This window comes from Seriola lalandi, unplaced genomic scaffold (assembly GCF_002814215.2).
Source record: "Seriola lalandi dorsalis isolate HSWRI2012SDOR001 ecotype SW California unplaced genomic scaffold, Sedor1 jcf7180002054874, whole genome shotgun sequence".
Classification (NCBI taxonomy): Eukaryota; Metazoa; Chordata; class Actinopteri; order Carangiformes; family Carangidae; genus Seriola; species Seriola lalandi.
In genome coordinates, this window is record NW_019525427.1 from 395760 (window position 1) to 419006 (window position 23247).

Consider the following 23247-nt stretch of genomic DNA (forward strand, 5'->3'; position numbering starts at 1 on the left):
GTTCCTCTTGACCCAGAATATTGGACGGTTTTCTCTTGTGTACTCTGCTTTGTTGTTTCCACAGGGCGTTGAATCTCCGCTCCCAGTCTGTGCCAGTTCACTCAACCTCTTGCTGTTTTTTTCCTTCTTCTTTTCTTATCTCCGCTGTAAAGAAACGACCTCAGGGCTGCTTAAGATTGTTTTTAAGCCTGGAGAAATTAAAAGCTCCACATCTGTGTGCACTCGCTTCAATCCACCTTGTTCAAACATGGATAATCTGTTTGCATTATTCGATCAGCTCAGGTGTAAATCACTCACATTTGACATTAAATCAGATCCTAATTTGAAAACTTTGAAACCATATTCCAACTTCAGATTACATTTCATTAGGCTGATGTTGATGTTCAGGTTCCACATTGCACCTGCAATAACACAAACTTTGATGCTTGGGGTTGAGACGTTAAATCCTCCTCTCCTTCGTGTTTTCAAAGCTGTGTGGCTGAAATCATTTTGATCATACAGATAGAAAAAAAATCCTCATCCACTCAGACAAACCCCAAGTTTGGAAAGACTGATTTCATACAGAGCCCCTCAACCATCTATCAGACTGCTCCCAGGTCTGTGATTTAGGAGTCAAAGATTAGATTAAATTAGATTTCTGGTAAGATTTTAATTCTTCAAAAAAGTCTTTTTTGTCACTTTATTGCACATTGCTAAATACTTTTAGAAATGATGAGTGTGTAGAACAGTTACTTACTGGACATATTTGGAAAGGATTTCATGTGCAAATATTTCTAACACATATAGTGAATTGAATACACTGGTTCTTTCTTATTTCTATGGGACTTTTCAGTGCAGTCACTCATAAGAGGTTTTCAGTCATGCGGCAGTGTGTGCGCCGAGCCTTTGATAATAGCATCTTCTCATGTTCTCCCATGCAGCACAGCCACGCGGTCTCAGCTCTGCAGTCACACACTGTACTGTACTGCGCAACAGGCTCTCCGCACTCCTCTGCCTCCCACAGCTGCCTGTGCTGCAGCGCGTCCTTTCGGTGGCGCTAGAGCACCAGAAAAAGTGCCGCTGTGGCGCGGAGAGGACCGATCGGGCCTAAATGAGCTCTGGCTTTGCCGCAACTGTGATGTGTTATGAAATGAGAGCTGAGTGCTCACTGCAGGATGAGAGGGAGGAGAGCAGATTACAGTCCTCTGCGCTGTAAAGTGTGAAATCACAGATCATGAGGAGACCTTACCTGAGCCAAAATCAAAGTGGGACTGGTGTGTGACACATCCATCAGGATTTCATGTTTCTCATTCACTTTCAGGATGTTTACTGTTAATAAAGTTAGGTAAGGTTATTATTGCTCACTTAGTGTTCTCATGATGGCACTGAAAGACATACTCACTATGGCCCCAGTGGCATTTCAGTCTCAATGTACTTCTGTCCTTTGTCTTTAACGCGCGTATTCGTTGTCTTTAACGCACGTATTTTCGATCGGTGATCCAAATTCTCCTCTTTCGGGACCATTGTATCCCAAATAGCTTTAGATTGTATAACTGAACCGATCTAACTGATACAACAAAGGGGAGACGTCTCGGTATTGTTCCCTTGTTCTTATGAATACACTGACAAGGGTTGAAATAGTTTCCTGTTACCAGTAACCACCAAACTTCAGGCATGTGGTTAATCTTTTAATCTTTTTGTGCCACACTGTGCACCTCTGTCCATCATGGAGCTCAGTGCGCAATAAGACATCCCGAGTAGCTACTGTGTGCCGGTAAATGTGGTCTGTAAGACATCCAGAGGCAGTTGCATCATTCCCTTTCTGGGCGATGAATTGAACTTGCCTCTCAGAGGACCCCCGGGTGGATCTGTTCTCCGGTAACAGATAATAGGCGCGTGCAGTGGAGGAGCGGCCGCGTGGGTCAGAAGCTCTGCGTGTCTATGATTAGAGCCCTCGTGGGCGTTAAGAGCGACTGAGGGAGAATGAAGATGCTCCATCCAGCGTCGTCCTGCCTGGAGACAAGAATGGGTCGCTTTCAAACAAGCAACAAAAGACCTTTCTCTCTTTTTAATTTACGCACGCCCACTTCCAATGCGTTGCGCTATAATGGGTCACTCTGATTGACCATACAACCTATTTCTGGTAACGTTGTCTATATTTATGCGCGTGGACTTTGTGGTCGTAATGAGCCTGGAGCGAGGCCTGTACACGGTGTGGGTTGGGGAGGATGAAACGGGGCTCTGGTGAGACTTGCGTGAGAAAAATGTCACTTTCTTCATGTGTGCTTTTTGCCGCCATAATTGGATGGTCTTATTGTTACATGACTGCACAACAGCATGTAGCCTACAAAGCTCATGGGCGTTTGTAGGACCAACCCGACCTTTTCTCTCGCGGACTTTTTTAGATTATTCTCGACAGGGGGAAAAATGATTTAATGTTTCACCTTCTGCACAAGTGTTGCTCTGTTATTAATATTTCCCAGCACCTTTAACCTGCGACACTCTCTGGACCTGTTGAAATATGCACCATGTTCCCTATTTATCATTATGTCAGCTGATGTATGGATGAGGGGAAACGCAATCCCTTAGTTGACAACCTGCTCCTCTAATGCTCTCACCACTAACCCCGCCCTTCTCCCCCATGTCGGCCTGTTTGTAAGGTGACACCAGCCAATCACGTCTCCTTCCGCTTCTACCTAGCAGAGAAAAAAACAGCAGAAGGAGGCGGAAACCCGTCTGGGCTGTATATAAGCGGTTAAGCGTGGGATTTTTGCATCAACGTGTCACCCTCCAGTGGTTCACCGTCTGACCGGGAACGCACCACGGAGAGCACAGGGAACCGGAGATCCGTGCTGGCGTGTGTTGCGATTCGCTGTGGACTTTGACCGGCAGTGACCGAGAGGGGAAACCCCACAGCGCCTGCAGCTGCCAGGCCGGGACTGAAACTCATGCTGCCGCTTGACGAGGAGCTGTCCGTCCGCTGTGGTGCTGAACTGCAGGACTCGACCCTTCAACCGGTGACGTAGAGCCGAGACTCATCCCAGACTCTCACAAGACTCAACTCAAAGTAAAAAAAAAAACAAAAAAAAAAAACAGCACATGTTTATTTATGTTCACATGTGTATGGATTTGAAGCAAGTAAACAAGACAGAAAACACGGAGCAGAAGTGATGGCTGGACTCCCCCCCGCCCTCGGCGTCACTCCGGAGGTCTGAGCTCGCACCGGAACCCAGCGGAGCCTCCGTAGATGAGGAGAGTGACAGAGGCTTTCGATCAGTGAGGTACGCTGGTCGTCTCTTACACAAGGAAATTAGGGAAAGAGATTTGATAGATTGCTCTCCTAAAGGCTCTACATGCAGCTGAGAAAATGGGCTGTATCAGCTCCAAAGCGCCAGTTGGTAAGAGTTGTTTTAATTTGCTCTTATAAAAGCACGCTGGAGGAAGCCTGGTTCTTTTTTTTTTATTTTTTTAACGCATTTGTTTTGCTGCAGCCTTTCGCGGGTGCAGAGGCTATGAGAGAATTTGGGTGCTTGTGGTGCACAGCATGCTGTGCCCGAGATGTGAGACACATGACAGCGCTGCTGAGTCATATACACATATACGAATAAGGAGCCTACATCTAAATAAGCCTTATAGATGTGTGGAATTTAAACAGTTTCAGTCTGTTAGAGGTTAAATGGTGTGTATGTGCGCAGGGGAGCGTTTTAGTGGGGTGGTGGGGGACAGGAGCTATGGAGGGGGTGGGGGTGGGGGGCTGGTATCTGCAGCCTAAACATCGCGATGCTACGAGAGTTGCAAGAAGCTTTTTTGGTGAGCACGCCAGGCAGAGACAGAGGAGTCAGAGGCGCGCTTGACATCATTGAGGGATGCGCTGATAAACGGCTTTTTATATTTGTGAGGAGAAGACGCATCCGGACACGATGGTTCTGACCGCGCTGACCCAGTTTAGCTGCAAGGTAGGACACGTTTCTGCTCCTTACGCATGCGATTGCGCAAAAAAAAAAAAAAAAAAATCTTGATGTAGCTTACATCACTCGTTATTTCTAAGCACCCCGGGATGATCTCTTCTTGGCATTAAAGTAAAAACACACATATGAGTTTGCATTCACAGATGTCCAGATTTAAACGGACTCCATCAAAGCTTCCGGGCACACATGCACACATGCAGCAATAGTTGCTTGTTGCCAAGAAACAAGCTTCCTGTTGCCACCGCATCCACTTGCTCACCAGGTTGTTTACACCTTTGCTGTACGTGTCAGCCATCCGCTCCGCTGGCGGGTAAATGTCGCCGTGGGCCCGGTCCTCTGTGTGTGCTATACCCCGACCTCTGACGCGTGTCTCCCCCCAACACCGCCACCACCACCACCACCACACAATGTAGCCTCCATAAATCAAACCTGCCCCACATTCATCCATCCATCCATCCATCCATCCATTCATCCTCCTTTTTCCAGATTATGTAAATGTAATATGCGACCTTCCAAACTGTGATCTATCCGTCACACAGATCCCCGCTCCGCTTCTAATTGGTTGTGTAATCTGTCGCTTCAGTCACTTGATGATTATGGCGCCTTGTCCCCGTCTCCTTGTCTCGGAGTGCGTAAGGACATGCCCTATAGTACCACAAACCATCACAACCATCAAGGCTGCCGTGCGTGTGCATGCTCCCTGCACGTTTATCAAGCGTGTCAAATACAGTAGGTCAATCGCAGCCACCTGTTTGACTTGTCTGTATATGTGTGACATGTCGCTGCTGCTGGTCTTGACCTAATTTTGTTGATTCGCTCGTAAGTCTCTCAGAGAGACGCACGGCAGAGGTTTCTCTATCTGCAGTTTCCACGACAACCGGAGCTACACAAAGAGAAGGTGTGTGTGTGTGTGTGTGTGTGTGTGTGTGCATGCGTGCGTGAGAGAGAGAGAGAGACCTGAGTAAAATAGGCTAAATAAACAAATAAAAATAACATAAAAAGACTGCAGTTCTCATTTGCTCTTTTGGAAATAGATCAGTCAGGACGAAGAAGATTCATTAAGATAAAAAAAAAAAAGACGTTGAACAAATGAACAGATCAGCCACAGATGGAGGATGACCGCAGGCCCTCACAGGAGAGCCGCCACAAGTTGCAGCAAGAAGACAAACATTGCCTTCAGACCCATCATGGTTAAATGTGTCTTGTTTTTTCCATCAGACGTGTTTGTGTCCATTTCATTTGATCCATATCCTTCAGCATCTTCGGTCTGACTGGGTCATTGCTGTAAACCCATATGAGCAACAGTGACTTACTTATTTGTGCATTGCTGAAATGTGCGCAATTTCGTTTAAAATCTTTTACGCTGCTGTACACTATTAAAACTGCTGGGTTAAAAACAACCCACAAGTTTGGGTTATTTGCAGGTGCTGGGCTGTTTAAATCGAACATGTTGGCTTAAAATCTTCTACCCAAAAATGCGTAAAAATGTCTATGTTGTTGAATTAAAGCTACCAAATAGTGGGTCGAAAAACACAACACGAATTCTGGGTTAAATTGCTTATTTTTTCAGTCAACTTCTGCTGTTAATGTTAAAATTAAATTAAAACTCTTATGAAATGATGAAACAAAGAAACAAGCGCATGATGTCCCAGCCATTCTTTTATTGCTACCACTAAAAGATATCAAGTCAGCCATGTGTAACTAAATTTTCCCATTCATTTTAAATGTATAAGAATGTATAACATTAATTTCAAATACATGTTTCTCATTCCAGTCTTTCTTTTGGAAGCCTAAACTGCATAAAAATGGCGGACTGCGAAGAATGATCGAGGGTGCATCTTCAACCCATCGCGCTGGGTCATAATTAACCCAATGTTAGGTCAAACCTACCCAACCTATGATTAAAATAACCCAGCATTTTTTAGTGCCTGTGTTGCAGTAAGTAAACTCACTAAACACGCACTCATCACACAGGAGGCGACCCGTGAGAAATATTAACATTTTCTGTCAAGTAGTTTCTGATGTGTCACCTTAAAAACAAATCCCTTTAGAGGTCTGCGAAGCTCAGATGACTGTCACATCCTGCGCCATACCTAACACGTGCACATCTCTCACTCCAAACAATACTTTCATTGACGAAGATGCCCCAGATTCAACGACACAATACACCCCCGGGGCATCTGATCTCATCACACCCAATTAAATGGCACATATTGAATTCAGTTGGTGGGCAACTTGAGCTCGGCGCGCTAAACGGCAAAACGGTCTTTGACCCGGGGTGGGAGGGGGTGCGGGTGAGTGATCGGTCCTGATATTGGGCTCAGTATTTGAGATGGGTGCTGGCGACTATAATGAGCGAGTTGTTCTTTTCATCGACAGTAACTAGAAACGCTTCCCCGCAGAGGAGGGCTGGAAAGAGGAGCCGGGCACTGACATTTAGAGGGCCCGCCTCTTAATCTGGTTTTGCAAATCTGATTTGAAGAGTGGCGAGCGCGCGCAGGAATGCACGCGCGTGCGTGTGCGGAGGTACTGAGGAGGGGAGCTTCAGCTCCAGCTCTGTGGCGGATGGGATGGGAGCTGTCCAGGTGCTGAAATGTTGCTGTTGCGCTCTGCTCTGTAGGTGTGTTGGACTGTGCCAGGCCTCATCCACACACAGCAGCAGGTTTATAAGCACCTCTGGCCCATCATGGTCCGCGAGGCTGTTAGGTCATAGTGATGGCAGCTGTTAGAAAGGTTGAGCTCATATAATCCTATATCTGTGCGCCATTAAAGGGACGTTTGCGGCCAGGAGGTTGCTCAGTGACATTTGCGCTCCGTGTGGCGCCGCTGGTTCCGCAGCTTAGCCAATGTTTTTTGCGGTGATGACGTGACCTGTTCACGCCAGAGAAATCTGTATTAGCTAAACAACTAGTAGGGGGTAAAACTGCATAATGACATCACAGGCATGTCCCCTATTCTGTGCTTTTTATGTTTTATACTGCTACCTCCTCTCTGACAAAGCAACTTCATAAAATATCAAACAGGCTTGGGCTGCTGCCAGAGCCTTACTTGCATGACATGGCATGGCTTTAAAGTGCATGGAAGCAGGCCTCCACGCCCCCCATGTTATCTCACTACAAGTAGTCTCTACAGAGTACGCTGCAGTAAAGGGTTCTGTTAAGGCCGAGCCCAACATTTAGACTTGTACCATACATAATAAAAATAAGGGAAGTAAACCCTCAGTGAAAGTGCATGGTACACGCCTAAAGAGCTTTTTTAAGTTCTACAGCACCCTCAGTGAAAGCCTAACTACATCCTGAGGGTGCTGTAAAAAAAAAAACAATTTAAAATGTATATGAAATCTTCAAACAACTTCCTTTGAAATATTTTTGAGTTTTGGTTTTACTTTGAATCTCTGCTTTCAACCCCCTCCTCATTGTTTGTTTATATATCCCTTTTCAAGACTCTTGGAAACTGGCTTTTATTCTGAGTGGGGGTATTCTTCAGTGATATGTAGCCTGCAGTGAGATATGGCAACATCACATTCCCTTATATGGTCATCGCCCCTCAGCAGCTGCCCTGAGATCCCCGTGGAGTCATGGGTTGGCATGGTGATTGCAACTATGACCGTAAGGCAACAGGATTAACCAAATCCTCAAAACTCATAGTTGGTCATTCTTGTAGTGATAGAAATACGCGTATTATGAACAACAACATTTAACTGCCACATTAAAGTGGAAGCGTTGTTGTCATAATATTCATTTTTTTATTCAAGAGCGATTCCATGGTGCGGAGCTACTATAGGTTTTTTACGACTGTTCATTTTGCTATTAACTTCACGTGGCTCTCTTCCTCCTGACAGTGGCGGTTGACGGTTCGTTGCGCGTGGACTGGAGCGCGGCGAGCTCCCTGTCTGACCTCGCGCTTTTGGGGAGCACGCGGACCTGCTTGGCGCGCAGACTGATTCTGACAGCACCTTTGGGCACACTGGACTTCAGCGAGGTGCCCTTAACTCTCTCTCTCTCTCTCTCTGTCCCTCTCGCTCTCTATCTTTCTCTCTGCTTTTCTCTCGCTCTTTCTCTCTGTTAGAAATTAACATTGGTCTGGTTTTGTAGCCTAGCCTAGCCTAGCCTAGCCTAGCCTAGCTAATGTAGCTCAACTGACAGCTCCTGCATTCTCCCTATAGCCCACTCTATCATTAAAACAAAGGTTAGCAGACATTTCTAAGTGTTTTATAATGGGCAGTGAAGATTCAAATTAAGCAAATGAGGCATTGAATTTAGTGCAAGTCAGGCGCCATTTAAGAGAACAGGTCTTCTCATGCAAAATTGACATTTTGCATTGAATAGCCTGGATGCTAAACTATGCTAGCTTATTCAAACAGTTATTTGAAAAGTGGTAGGCCATTTTTGATTATATGAGATTTATGAATTCTGGCACAACTCCAGTAAAACACATTGTGTAAAGACAACTTTACTATGAAAAAAACAATAAAGTTGTTATTACAAGTATTGCTGTTCTGACCCTTTAATCTACAGTAATGGTTAGTAAAAGGACACTATAGGAAAACAGACTACTGTATAGGCCTATATAACAAATTTAAAGCACCTTGGGTAGGTCTATACAAAGCTTAAATGCTCCATATAATTAATAAACTAATTTATCAATCCCCTATTGTGGAATCTAAACATCATCAATATTATTATTATTAGTAGTATTCTAAATAATTGCTAAATAATTCATTTTCAGCCATAATACGTGGTCACATAAGTTATAAATAAGTACACTGGATGTTTAACAGCCCAGACTATTGTTTTACTTATTGTGTATGGTAAAGTCAATTCCAGTTGGCTAACTGTGAGGAATTAAATACACTATGGATATTAGTTTTTATCGTTACGTGAATTATGGGATGTTCTGCATACATCACCTCACATAATTTGAGCCAGGCTACAAGCAGTCCAGTGCACCAAAACCTAGGTAGGCACCTAGCAGATATGGCTAATCAATGCTGACAGTCTGAAATGTAATGCGCCACGTGAAGCAGAAAATTATTTTCTCAACCCTTCCTGGTTTGATAATTACCTTATTAATCAAGCCATCCAAGTCTTTAATGTGTGTTTCAACTCTTGAGTTCTTTCTCCATTTTAGTTTTCATTAGTGTTAACCAGTTGGTCTCTAATTATTTGCAAGTCATTCAGCCTAATTAACAATTAATTTTTAATTTAGGATTTTAAATGAATGGAATCTCATGTGATACAGAATGTAATGCTTCTCGCCTTTGGACAAAATGTAAAATGAAAGTTCTTCTTGAAAGGTGCGGTCAGTGAGACTTACTGTCATCTACCTAAATGTTTATTTTAAGTCAAAACCCTGCAGACACATGTTCCTTTCTGCTGGTTTCTGGCCTGTTAAATGCAGATTTAGGTGGACTAACAGGATATCTTGCTCCAAAGATTGGAAGGAGCCCTCCTGATAGCTTGTCGTAGCAATGATTTAGCAAGATATATATAATAGAAAGGGCTTAAATGGCTTTTTGGTTAGTGTTAGGGCTCTACAAAGAACCATCAAAACCTAAGAAGCCCACAGGTTTGCCAGTTTAGAAAAGTACTTTTAAATCTACATGAAGACCTTGTGTTGTCTTTTCTTTTAATCACGTGGGTATTAGAACCTAATGCTTGGTAGAGAACTGCTCTGAAATGGTTCTTTTGTCACTGCGCTACAAGCCATTTAATACTACAGTATAGGCCTATAACCTACTGTATGTATATGTAGAATCTCTGGACCTTAAGGCAAAAAATATTCTTAAGGTAATAGGATGCTTATAATTGTCTCAAAGATGATGAGGATAATGAAGGTAATGAGGATGATGAATCCACCTTGCCTCCTTTTATCCATCCATCAGGCGCACCATCTGGGTGTGAATCTGATGTGTCGCAGCGAGCCAGAGAGGTGACGATTAGCAGCGCCTAAGTGATCCATTATGAAATGCAGCCTCTCGGTCCTCACGGGCGGGAGCTGTTATTGAATACTCGCCGTGGTGAGAGACAGGTTGGCTGGACTGCTGATTTAATCAAATCTCTTTTAAAGAGGAAGGGCTCTCTAATGCTTTGCACTTCAAGAAACCCCCCCCGCAAAAAAAAGATGCATAAAGGTCAGATTTTGTATCAGCAAATAATTCAGATTATTGTTGTCTTTTATAATGCAACAAGTGAGATTAAATTTGGCTGCGATGATGCAAAAAGCCTCATCCATGACGCCCGTGTCAGACGTAGCATCTTCAAACAGCAGCGTCCACAGTAAGTAAACGCAGGAGGGCACGTGCAAGTCTCATTAATTTGGCTGCTGTGGCCGTCGGTTGGTCTTCTGAGTGTGTGACATCATCAGCGATTCAAGCTCGCAGGCTTACCGGGAGGAATTGTTACATGGCGACCGGTTGCCATAGAAATGTTCCCATTGTGGAAAAGTTGAGAGAGAGAGAGAGAGAGAGAGAGAGAGAGAGAGAGAGAGAGAGAGAGAGAGAGAGGGATGGATGCAGAAACGTGGCATGTCGCCCCCTCGTTCAGTTCGTATAATGAATTCCATGTAAATGTTTGTGTGTGTTGTGTGTGTGTGTGTGTTGTGTGTGTGTGTGTGTGTGTTTGCGTTTGAACTGAAAGAGCAATGCATGCAACAGGCCGTTGTGTTTTGCAGTTGACGTTTGATGAACAAGAGAAAGGGGATTTGTCTCAGCTCAAGTTAGATCTTTGCTGTGACGTAACCTTAATTAGAGCATAAATAGAAAATACATCTTAGCCACTGAGGAAACCTGTGGCGTTGTTTTGAGGCTGAACAGTAACAAAAAGGATTTTTGCTGGAGCAACTAACATTTGTTTTCCAAGTGATATAACAACGCCTAAAAAGCCTTGTTGCCGTCTATTTAACTTAGAAATCTAAATCATGATTTAATCCTGAAACACACGCATACACACACACACACACACATACACAAAACTGATAAAATCCTCGAAGTGTGCTTTCGTGTGTGTGCTGGTTTCAAGGTGATGCAGACAGGGAGACAGCAGTCACCTGCTGTCAGCCTGCGGCCTGCCTTGCTCTCCACTCCTAACAGGTGCATTGTGTTGAAAGATCTGCTGTGTTTTTCTCTGCGTTGTCTCCAGGCCGTGTTTGTCCACCTCACTCACTCACTCACTCACTCACTCACTCACTCACTCACTGATGGAGACAAACAGTTAACCAATGATTCAAAAGCCAAACGTGAACCTGAGCAGCATCACAACAGCCTCTCCACTGTCTGCGTTCACCAGACCATGAAGATTTATGGCCTCTTGACATCAGGTGGTGTGTTTGGATTTGTGCAGCTTTTCTTCTTATGAGGGCCAGGTATCTAGATGAGTGTGCCACTGCCACGTGCGCTAGTTTGGGATATTTAGCTTTTTAAATTCAAGTCTTCAGCTCGCTCTGTGTACGTGTGATGGGAAAGATGTGACACAGTGGTTTCGTTTGAAGCGCTCAGGCTGTTCTGAGTAACGCTCACGTCCTCCTCTGTGTTCGCTCTGCTTGTTCAGTAGGGCAGTGGGGGACCGGAGGGGGGAGGGGGTGAATGAAGGAGCAGAGTCGGCAGCCAGCGGTGTTGTGGCGCGGTGATGCTCAAGCGCAAGGTTTCTCAAAAGCTCATACTGATTCACGCCTAAAATATTGTGCTTTCCAAGCTCCAGAAAATGACACGCTGTCTTTCCAAACGTTGTTCTTGTCTGAATAGAAATGTCCCTGAAATACCGTTTATATAACCACTGGATGGGATGGGGGGTGGGGGGTGGGGGATGAGGGGACAACAACAATACCTGCCTGATAATATTCTTTTTTTTATTTTTTTTTATTTTTTTATTATTAAAACAATGAAGCCAAAACAATATATCACTCTAACACTCCTCGAGGGTCTATGTCACATCTCCAGCAGATTATCCTCCCTCTGATCTGTGAGCTGCTCTGTGGCACAAGAGGATTATCACGCCTCGCGGCAGCCGCTGATGCCATCGTAAGCCCGGGATCCCCCTTCGCTCTTGCATAGCCCTTCTCACGGATAATTTTTTTTGTTTGTTTGTTTTTATTTTTTAAATTTTATTTATTTGCTTGGTGTTTTGTTGCTGTTAAATGGATTTGGCAGGACAAGGTCAGGGTGATGCTTCTGGGATGAGCTAACTGCAATCAAGCGTGGGCTGAAATGATGAAAAGGAGAAATACACAAAGGCGAGACTCAACAATCTAAATAAATATTATGTTTACTATTTGTTCAGTCCGCAAGTAGCTCGGCGTGTGATGTTTGTCTGAATGAAAACAGGTGAAACTAGAGCGTAGGTGAGCTGCGATCCGTCACCGCCACGCGACTGGACACAATCTGTACCTGTTGAGAGACACTCGTCTGCATAAAGCCGTCATCAAACCGCTCAGTCAGCCGTGTGTGTTGACCCATATTGAGTAACAACACGGTAGCGTCAGCTCTGCGTGTGGCCTTTGCTGTTGACGTGCCCTGTTTCCCACGTGAGGTACAGGTAGGGCTATAAAAAGGGTTAGTAGACAAAGGAACTTGTCAACACCTGATACTCCCTCTGTGGCTTGACTTTACAGTGCAGACAGATTTGATGGACAGACACAAAGAGGAGGGGGTCCATCTCTGGTCTACTGTCTGGGTCTGTTTACCAAGGAAATAACCGTGAAATCTAGCTGTGTGGGCACAGAGCGTTATTACTCTTCTTTGGAGAAGTTTTCTTTTTATAATTAATTCAATATTTGCAGAAGCATCAAAAATATATATAACATCCACATCCGGCGCCAGAGGTCAACTGTGCTGTGTTCAGATAATGTGCAAATATACAGCAACTGAACTAGAACCAAAGATGTACTTCTTTTTCTTTTTATCCGTCCTTGTCTGCAGCCGTGGTTCCAGCAAAAAACTCTGAGCTGCAGTTTGAGGAGGGTCAGTTCAGTTACCTGAACAAGCTATTAGTTTGCTAATTAGCCAGTGGGCTAATTTAACAAACCACGACAGCAAACACGTGGCTACAACTAGCCACCAGTATCGCTGCACTTCTTCTACTTCTTGGCTTTTTAGATATTTGTTTCTACACTTCTGCATAAAATACTATATCAATCAGATGTTAGGTCATAATTGTTTTTAACCTTTTAATATGCTGCACTACATACATCGATTACACGACTTATGAGTGGCTGCAGATGCATTTCTCAGTCCAGCTCTGTGCATGTATGCATGCACATGGATGCACGTGTGTGTTGTTGGCATACAGCTTGTGACTTATTAAACATAAATTGGTGTGTAAAGAGAAAAAACCTTCAATTTCCAAGGCCTTGAGGTGCACTGAAGTAGCTGAAGTTCCTCCTCCATCAAAAGACAACGCTGGGTTTTTCCATTGAGTGATGGCAGGATGTATTCAGACTGAGGCTGGCTCTCATTCATGCTGACATCAGCTCACGAACATGTTTTCTAGAGAGTCACACTTGTTTTTGTTTTTTTTCTTATTGTGATTGCAGGTGAATGTTGATGACACCATTGAAATGTTACCAAAATCAAGAAGAGCTCTTACCATTCAAGAGATTGCTGCATTAGCGCGATCCTCCCTGCATGGTGAGTAATGAAACATTTGCAATTAACATACAGACTTTTTGACCCCACTGTAACTGCGCACACATTTCAAGGTTATTCTGTAGCCTAACCCCTTATGTTTGCCTTGTAGGAATCTCCCAGGTAGTGAAGGACCATGTGACAAAGCCCACAGCGATGGCGCAGGGCAGAGTAGCCCACCTGATAGAGTGGAAAGGCTGGTGTAAGCCTATAGACACTCCAGCAGCCCTCGAATCAGACTTCAACTCTTACTCTGACCTCACCGAGGGAGAACAGGAGGCACGCTTCGCTGCTGGTAAGACTTCTGTTGACTGTGTGTGGGATTTGTTTATTACATAAATATTAAAACACCCCGCTGTGCTACACTCCCAAGTTCAATATGAAAGAGAGTTTTTTTTTGTATGTGCACAGGCCAGTTGACAACAAACGCACTGAAGAGATGATTCACACACCTAGGGCAAGAGGGCTTCGGAAAAATGTGTGAATTAATGATGAAAGATCACAGACGGGATCCTAATTAAATGGAAAACCATCATAACAAAAAGCTGAACATGTTTAAAAAGGAGCAGATGAATATTTATCTGGTCATTAATTCCAGTCGGTTACAATCAAGATGTTAAAAATACTGAGATAATTAAAGGAAAACTCTTCCCAGCAAGCCTTTTACAGACATGGATGCGCAGAATTTAGCCTCAAACAAGCTCGGTTTTTTCATAATTTACAGTGGCAGACTGTAAAATCATATTAACACAGTTTTGGAAATCATATCAGAAAAAATACTTTCATTCTTCACCCCATTTCAAGCTGTTTTAAACATGCACGTTTGATAGCTTATCTGGATGGAGGAGAATACATTAATTCAAGGTGTAAATGCACAGACTGATTAGCCCATGGAAAGCTATTGGATCGGCCAGGCTCTTCACTTCGCATTTAGTAATGCCCTTCCACAAAGTTGGGGGCCTCACAAGATACAGATTTAAAAAGAATCAAAACAGCAGATCCTAAAAAATCCTTGTATTCACTAGTACGCTCCAAAACAGTGTCTACAGTTCCCATAATGCAAATCCACATCTTTCAAACTCCACCAGCACAACACCATCAAGGTTATTTTCTCTAGAACCACAGGAAACATTATTCAGCTGTTTACAGGCTGAGTTTTGACGAACTGATTTCGATATATGTGCACTGTCCCTTTAAGAAAAAAGTCCATCCAGGAAGTTAAAAGGTCTTTTAACCTTGTGTCTACCCAAGCGTGTAGGTTTTGGTCGAAACATTGATAGGGACACAACAACCCCTCCAAAACAAAGATGACTTTTTTATGCTGTCAACCGAGTGGTTTTCATATCGACACATCGACCGTATTTACATTTAAATAAAAACTATACACAGTAACAGATCAAAGATTAGAAGAAAGTAAATGACTTTTTAATGGAAAAGAGAAAAATCAAACAATATTCTTGCATCCAACATCAACATGTTTATACTCTATAGATCCACCATCGCTCCAGTTCCCCTTGATTTCACATTTAAAACTAGCTCCACCTTGACCAGCTACAACAGTAAAATGTTGATAATCCACTGATGCATCAGTACAATTTAACAATGTAAGGTCATTTTAAATCACAGTGAGTGCTGGCTGGTTAGTTTACTACCTACCTACCTACCTACTATCTCTGGACTGACACTGATAACTGACTGCACACTGATCTGCTCTCACCTCCTCAATGGACGTGCGATATTTGTACATGACGTGAGCCTCCAGATAGTCTCGGCCAATCAAAGGGAGGACATTATCGGAATGATCTGATATGACTTCCCTCCAAACTTAATGCGAACAAGTTCGCTCAAATATCTGTAGGGACAATTCTGTCCTCCGAAACTATTGGGAGAGACATGTCCCTACCGTCCTCAGCCAAACGCCCTTGTGTCTACCTTTCACGCTGCATGTCAGAAAACTTTGGATGATCACTTCCTTGTCAAAGGCAAAAACAAGTAGAGCCCACACAGCGGCGTTACTGGACCCGGCTGACTCGTCCCGTCCACCTGGATACCGGGTGTGAATGGGACGTTTCATTTTCATTGCTCTTAACTCTTTTCATACACAGATGTCTTGTTCCTCAGCTCATCCGTCTCCTCTATCTTTTACTCACTCACTCACTCCATCTTTTACTTTTCTTTCATTCACTCCTGCCCCCCCCACCCCTCTGCCCCCCCTGATTCATTTCCTCCTCTCTCCCATTCACATTGTCCCCTCTTTTAATATTCCTCTCTGCCCGTCTCTTTATCTCCCCTTTTATTCACTCTTTTTCACCCCCGTCCCTCCTGCCCGCTCTCCCTCCGTTCTCTCGCTCGCTCCCTGCAATGCAGACTCTCAAGGTTAATTTGCACAGTAAGGTTTTGCTCCTGGCTAGTGCCACCATGACTGAGCGATTTTCCTCTGTGCCTCCTCCGTTCTCCTTCCTTTTCTTCTGTCCTCTCTTTTATCTTACTATTTCCAGGCCTTCTCTTCTTTAAGATCCATTTCAGTGCTCTTTGGCGATGTGCGACTGTAATGATGATTCAAACAAGCCAATTTATTAAGCTGACAAAGTTCAAAGTACCCAAAATGATTCGTCAAATTTCTTTTAAATCAAGCAATTCGTATATTCTTTAAATAGATATTGAGCAACATAGATGGTTTTTTTAGGACAGTTTAAACCTGATCATTCATGTCATACATTGCATGTTTGTAAAAGGCACAAAAACAGGGTGTAATCCTGAGGAGTTATTGCTATACATTATATAGTTCTCCTTGTCTCATCTGCTTACATCATCACCGTGCACCGACCCCCATCAGGGAACTGCCACTTGTGCTGACTCCTTTTTATTTTTGTCAACTGTCTCCTTGTAACGGTGACGGTGTTCCTGCGGGTGACTGGACGCACTGCGTGAATGTCAGCGAGCGTGTTAGCACATCAAGCGAGCGTGTTCGAATGTGTGAAGTGAATCTTTGATGTGTATAAAATCTGGTTACAGTAGAACACGCTGGTGTGTGTGTGTGTGTGTGTGTGTGTGTGTGAGAGTGTGTAGGAGCCATCCTCAGAATTGAAATTGCAGGTGTGGCTGTCCTATTGACAGACTGACTTCTGCCAACACACACACACACACATTTTTGTAACGCTGCAGTGTCTCTCCGTACCGCATGAAACTGCCTCCCAGCCTTGACCGACACACAGAGAGGATTATGTCACTGTGCTGCTATTTTGTAAATTTTTGCAAATATCGAATTGTGTTTATTATATTATTATCTATTATTTATCTTTTGTTACTGGCATTTTGCAGTTTTTCTTTCTTGTACTTTGCTGCTGTGACACTGCAAATTTCTTTCAAACATCTTTCTCATCAGGTTTACACCATCCCAGCAGCAGACAAGCCTGTTGGGTGGTAAAAACTAGGAAACCGGCACAATAATGAAACTGCCTCAGTTTTTCTTAAAGTGCCTGTAATCAATATTTGTTTTCACTAGAAACAGATCTCATATCTGTGTGTAATGTGAAAGGGGGTTACCCGTAGTGACAAACCTGCAGAAAATGATCACTCAGCCCTGCAGTTCCTCTCAAAAATCATTAAAGGATGAGTAATTATCAGACTTTTATTCATCAGATGAGAACAGTTGAATAATACATTAGAATTATAAACATTATTTCACTCTTTTCAAACTAACTAACACGCCTGTTTGAGTTGCATTCACTGTAATAACTGAATCACCTAGCTAGCATCTACCAATAGCCTGCACATGAGGCGTTTAAGGAACGACAGTAAATTGTAGCGTCTACAGAAAGTAAACTCTCTGCCTCTAAACCACACGAGTCTCTGCTTGAACATCAGTCTCAAGTAAATTCTCAACAAGGCGAGATCTTCTGTATTAGTAAACATTTTACTTAAATATAAAATCTGGCACTTTCGTATTTTTCTTTTTTTTGTAGCATTAAGATATTTACTCTGATTTGAAGAAAAATATATTTTAGCTTGTATTTTGCCATCAGATGATGTTGTTAAGAAATATTCTTATGATTGATATTAAACAAGGTCACCTCCTCAGTGTTGCTGGGAATGATTTTAGAGTTGACACAGAAGAACAAGAACGTAGATTTGAGTGTGTGTCTATCTGCACCATCTCTTTATCCCAATTTTTGTGGGTATGTGGGTCAGTGACATAAAAAAAGTATGTATGCGGGTGAAAACGCTCTTTCTTCCTGAGTTAAAAAAAAAAAGCTTTCAAAGGAGAACTGAAGAGAAGCATTTGCTAGAAGATGTGCCAGTGTCTGTGAGGAGAGTTCAGGGCCCAGCTACAGTGGAAGATGAATGAGAGCATCGATCTCTCTCCGTGGGAGACAACACATGAATACTGAGCAATAACCAGAGAGAGAGTCAGAGAGAAAGAGAGAGAGTCAGAGAGATAGAAATCAAAATGAGAAGTGAGGGACAAGGCTGAAAGATTGCTCGGCGAAAGAAAAGGGAACGGTAAGAACAGGAGGGGAGAGGGAGGTGAGTCGATAGAGCGTTTTATTGAGAGAGACGACTGGAAGAAAGGCAGGATGTGAAGGAGAGAGAGCGGATGAATAGGGAGGAATACAAAACAGATGGATTGAGAGGAAGAGGGCAAGCAGGGAGATGAAGGGGAAAAAGAGAGAGAGAGAGAGAGCGGGACTCTGATTGGTCAGCTGCTGACGATAATTGGAGGTGATTGGTCACTTGGACCTTGTGGCTTACTGGTTCTGGCACATGCTGAGTCACCTCAACCAAACAATACAGACAGTGATGTCCTCTCTTTGGAGTTTTCATTCTATAACCACTGAAAAAATCTGCAAGGATTGTGATTTGAAAATCCAGGTTTTAGTAACTGACCTGAATTTGCTATTGTTTAACAGGATTGTGCTGCAATATGGACGCACACATGTAGAGCGACGAAAAGCAGCTGAAGTGGTTTTACATTCACACACAGATGAGCCTTGTAAATAAAACCTCAAGCACTGAAGCTTCTCAAGTACTGTCTGGGGCCTTTATGCACATCGGGTGCAAAGAGTCTGGCTTTTATTCCTAATTCTTACTGTTTCTCACACACATTGGGTCACACACACACACACACACACACACACACTCACACACACACTAGCGAATGTGTGTTCATTCATTTTGCATTCTGTCATTAATTTGTCTTCTCTCTTGATTGATGATAAGCTACTATAGATGAAATTCAACACTTCCTGCAGTTTTTTTTTCAAATTAAAAGTGATTTTATTCCAGTCTTTATCAGTAGACTTTCTAGCATTTCTGTTTAAAAAAAACAAAACAATCTGATAGTAGCAGGGTGGTGAGAATGGTATTGATCCGTTGTGTTGATGGAATTGTTGCTCCAGAAATGTGCATCATGCTGAACTCACCATGCGAGCCATTAGTCTACAGGTAATTCCACCACACTCAATGTTTGGTTTTTTACCTGCACTTTTATTAGTGATCTGCTCCTTTAGTTTATTTATTTGCACAGAAAGTTACAGTAAGACATTACACAATAAAAGATCTTAAATTGTGCAGGAGAGGAAGGAAACATTTCAAACAGTCATTAAAAACATACCACATAAAGCAATACATCATCAAATAAGCAAAAAGTAATGTAGAGTAGAAAAGAAAAAATATCTAAAATAACAATAATATTAAATAATAATAATCTTTTCAACCTTTCAAACAAGAAATGTAGCACAAAGTGCTTCACAACAAAGAAATGACTTGCACCAAGTGCTTCACATGAAGAGACATAAAATGAACATAGAGATGAGTTGGAATAATAATAAAGACTTGAAATGTTCTAGAGAAGTAATACAGACCCAGTCACACACAAGATAGATTCAGATATTTTTTGAAATGTGTTTTAAAACGATTTTCAGTAACGAGTGTTTTTCTCCCGGTGTTTCCTTTGACATTCAGATATTTGTCTTGTGCTTCTTCCAACTTAGTGTCTCCTCTGCACCCACAGGAATTGCAACCTGCATAACAAACACTATCAAACACTCAGTGACAGCCATCTTAAGTGCACCAGCCAAATGACTGCTGAACAGCACTGGCTGTAACGGGAACGCTGTCTCTCCGACCGGCCTAACACCACACTGCACACTGCCAATCAAAAAGAGCGACATGACATGGAGACACACATCGGCTCTGCTCGGTGTTCTTGTTACCATGCCAACCGTGTATTTGCTTGCGTACACGTGCAGCTCATGTGTGTTGTATATATAATGTGTGTGTGTGTGTTTTTTGTAGGTGTGGCAGAGCAGTTCGCCATCGCGGAGGCTAAACTGAGAGCCTGGTCATCTGTGGATGGCGACGAGTCCAACGATGACTCATATGATGAAGACTTTCTGCCTGCCAACGAGCCCACCACACAGAGCACAGGTAAACGCACTCACACACACACACACACACACACACACACACACACACACACACACACGCACACTGTACCTCTACATAGCAATAGCCGCGGTGAAGCTAAATCATATTTTTATTTCCTTCATATTGTGCCCTTCCTTCCTAAAACCCCATCACACACCCTCCTCCTCATCCATCTCTCCCCCCGTATCGTTCATTGTCCCAGTGCCCTACTTTTCATCCTCTCCCGACATTTTTTTTTTTTTGTTCCCTGGCGCAATTTGATATCCCTCCTGCAAGTTTAATATCATTTCCTTTGCTGCAGAGACAGTCTGTGTGAGAATGGTGCGTGAGGAGGTTATAAATACAGTGTTTAACTGTGTGTGTGTGTGTGTGTGTGTGTGTGTGTGTGTGTGTGTGTGCTTTCATTTTGTTTACACTGAACCACCAATAACCTGTGCAGCAGCTAATAACATTCAGCACAGTGGTGTCGCTGTAACTTCAAAACGTTCATCTCCTTCTCCTTCGAGCTTCTCACCCTCTGCGAAGACCATTTAGTGAATGAACAGTGAGTTTCACATGAACTCATGACATTAATCAACTCTACATGAAACCTGATCAGAGTCAATACGACTGTAAAGCCCGCTTCCTCTTCACTGTGATGTCACGTAGATTTTGACCTTCAGTGCTGTTGTGGACACATAATGTAGAAACTGACAGTAGACATCATCACATTTTGAATTTGCAGCTGGTTTCTTTGCATTGTTGTATTAAGTTGTTTGATTTGTTACTAATATGTTGATATTTTTGCATTTTTCTACTGTATGTCACAAAAAATATCTTATACTTGAGGTACAATGTCATATTTTCAATTCTTATTAACTGCTTTTTCTTTTTCCTATCATTTTCCACTGCTGGTATTTTTAAAACTAATTAATTAGGATTTTTTCATTCATTTCATTGGCATTCTTACTTAATATGTCCAGCTGCAGACTCTGTTAGTGACTGCAGTAAATGCAATGTACTGTAATGTATTGTTTTTTTGTGGTAGCTGATACTTCAATATGATATTTTTCTTCCTAAAATAGTATTAATTATGAATTAATGATATTTTTATTTATATTTTCTTTTAGCAGTGGAAACTTTTATTATTATTTTTTGTTAAAGGTTCCCTGTGGCTCCTGCACCAGGTCAGGTGCCCATAGGTTACCCACAAAAAAGATGTGTGATGGGTTAAAACAATGTTTATATTCATTCACGGTTACAGGTACAGGTAAAGATCACCTAAATGTGGGCGGGGAGAAATAATTAAACAGAAAATACAAATGAAAATACATCTCAACCAGTGGAATAAGCCTCATTAGCTGTCGAGAGCGCAGCTGTCAGTCTTCATGCAAGCCCCATGTAAAGATGGGTTTTTAATTGATGCTAGGTGCAGGTCAGGTTGCAGGATTTGAGTTAGAGATAATTGCAGCTGGAGAGAGAGCTGGATTCTGCAGCTTTTGGGTGCGGGACCTGTGCAGGACTGTGAGCACATTTGAGGCCTAACAAACATGTTGAATGACATCCCTTCCCGCTTTGTTTACATCCGTGTTTTCCAAATAGTCAGCTTCTTTTTTCTGCCATGTGCTGCTGCCAACTATCAGTCAGTGGAGGAGCAGGGAGCTGTTGGCAGGTGCATGTGTTAGTCAAACCTGAGATACAAACAAAACTGAGACCCGCTCATCAAAATGTTGCTCTGTAGGACCAGGAGTGGTAAAAATCTCCACAGGGAACCTTTAAATGAGTAAACGTGTAAATAATGACTAGGAAGAGTAATGTTTTTTCAGTCGTGGCTACATGTACAGTGAGATTATAAATACCTGATGCTCACTCACTCTCAGTGTCCATGCAGAAAACCGTTCCCTCTCATATTTCTTCTCTTATCGTTGTTCTTCTTCCTTCAAGACTTCATGTTCACGGTCTGTATCGTTCCCTCTAGATGTGCCGTCGTACCCTCCGTACTTGAAGGACCTGATCCACAGCCAGCTTTGCCAACACCTTGGCCTGCGGGGGCCCTGTTGCGAGAGCGGAGGCGGCAGCGGCGGAGAGGGAAGCGGCAGCGGCGGAGAGGGAAGCGGCAGCGGAGAGCCCTCCCCAACGGCAGGCTCCCCGGACACCCTGTGCTCCAGCCTCTGCAGCCTGGACGAGAACCACCCGCTGCTGCGTGACCTGGGCGCCCACCGCGGCACCCACTCCCACAGCAACGTCGCAGAGCTCGCCGCAAAGATCCTGTCGGCGCTGCAGGGAGGGGAGGAGCTGTTGGCGCGACTTCAGAGGGCGGGGCAGAGCGGGCCCGGCGGCGGGGACTGCGTCTTCCACAGCCTGGGTGGAGGAGGGCGGGGCATCAGGCCCTGCGGGGGTCAGGACTCTCCCTGCTACTCCATGTCTTACTCTGAGACGTACCTGTCGCCGGGCGAGGACGACGACACCCCCTGCAAGGACTACGAGAACACCGTGTGCCAGGTGGAGGCGCAGGGGAATGGGGTGGAGTACCCGCCTGCCTATGACCCGCGCAGGAGGGTCTCCGACGTGGCGTCCTCTGGGGTGGTGTCGCTGGATGAGGAGGATGAAGAGGAAGAGGAGGAGGAGGAGGAGAGGGCAGGAGCGCCAAACAACCAATGACTCCTCTCTCTTCGCCTCAGTGTTTACTTCCTCCGAGCTCTTCGGAGGGTTTTCTTTTCTGCATCAACTCCTCCATGGCGTCTGAAAAGTTTGAACATCTGCGCATGTGTTTTTTTTTTAAAACTTTTTTCTTCCTCTGACTAAAATGTAAATCATCCGTCTTTGCCTTACTCGCAGCATTTCTTCCCCTCCTCTCCACCGTCGCTTCGTCCCCCTTCGATGTACCAACCATTTTTTTCCTTTGAAGGCGTCCAAACAATCTTTTCTATCGGCGTGAGAGCAGGAGTGTTGGACTCACCACAGCGGTCCAACGACTTACCCGAGGGTATGACGCTCTCAGTTTTCGGCTCCGTCCCTACCTGTGAAAGTGACTCTAAAAATAAAAAAATTAAAAAACGGACGCCACCGCCAAGGCAGACAGAATGACTGAGTCCAAAACTCTGATTTATCTTTGCATGTGTTTTGCAAGTGCTGAAATCGATGGGCTGACCCGGTCTTGAGCCCGGTTTGTAATCTCAGCTGTTCTGTATTACCCCCTCGCCCATCTCCCACGGGAGGGCAGGTTGACACTGCATCCTGGGACCTGCCCTTACCGAAACCCCCCCACCCCCA

General features: G+C 43.8%; 1 protein-coding gene across 3 annotated transcripts; it reads left to right on the forward strand.

The window, feature by feature from the left end:
• Positions 1-2740: 2740 nt before the first annotated feature.
• On the forward strand, positions 2741-23241 carry fam131ab (family with sequence similarity 131 member Ab). Of its 3 annotated transcripts, none has more exons than XM_023428420.2 (5): positions 2741-3260; positions 13476-13569; positions 13679-13861; positions 19864-19995; positions 21953-23241. In XM_023428420.2, the coding sequence occupies exons 2-5, from the start codon at positions 13500-13502 to the stop codon at positions 22633-22635; spliced, it is 1068 nt and encodes a 355-aa protein (XP_023284188.1). In that variant the 5' UTR covers positions 2741-3260; positions 13476-13499; the 3' UTR covers positions 22636-23241. The 3 variants fall into 3 exon arrangements, with proteins under 3 accessions (XP_023284188.1, XP_023284187.1, XP_023284190.1); XM_023428419.2 differs by lacking the exon at positions 2741-3260 and adding an exon at positions 3805-3935; XM_023428422.2 differs by lacking the exon at positions 2741-3260 and adding an exon at positions 7796-7928.
• Positions 23242-23247: the final 6 nt, after the last annotated feature.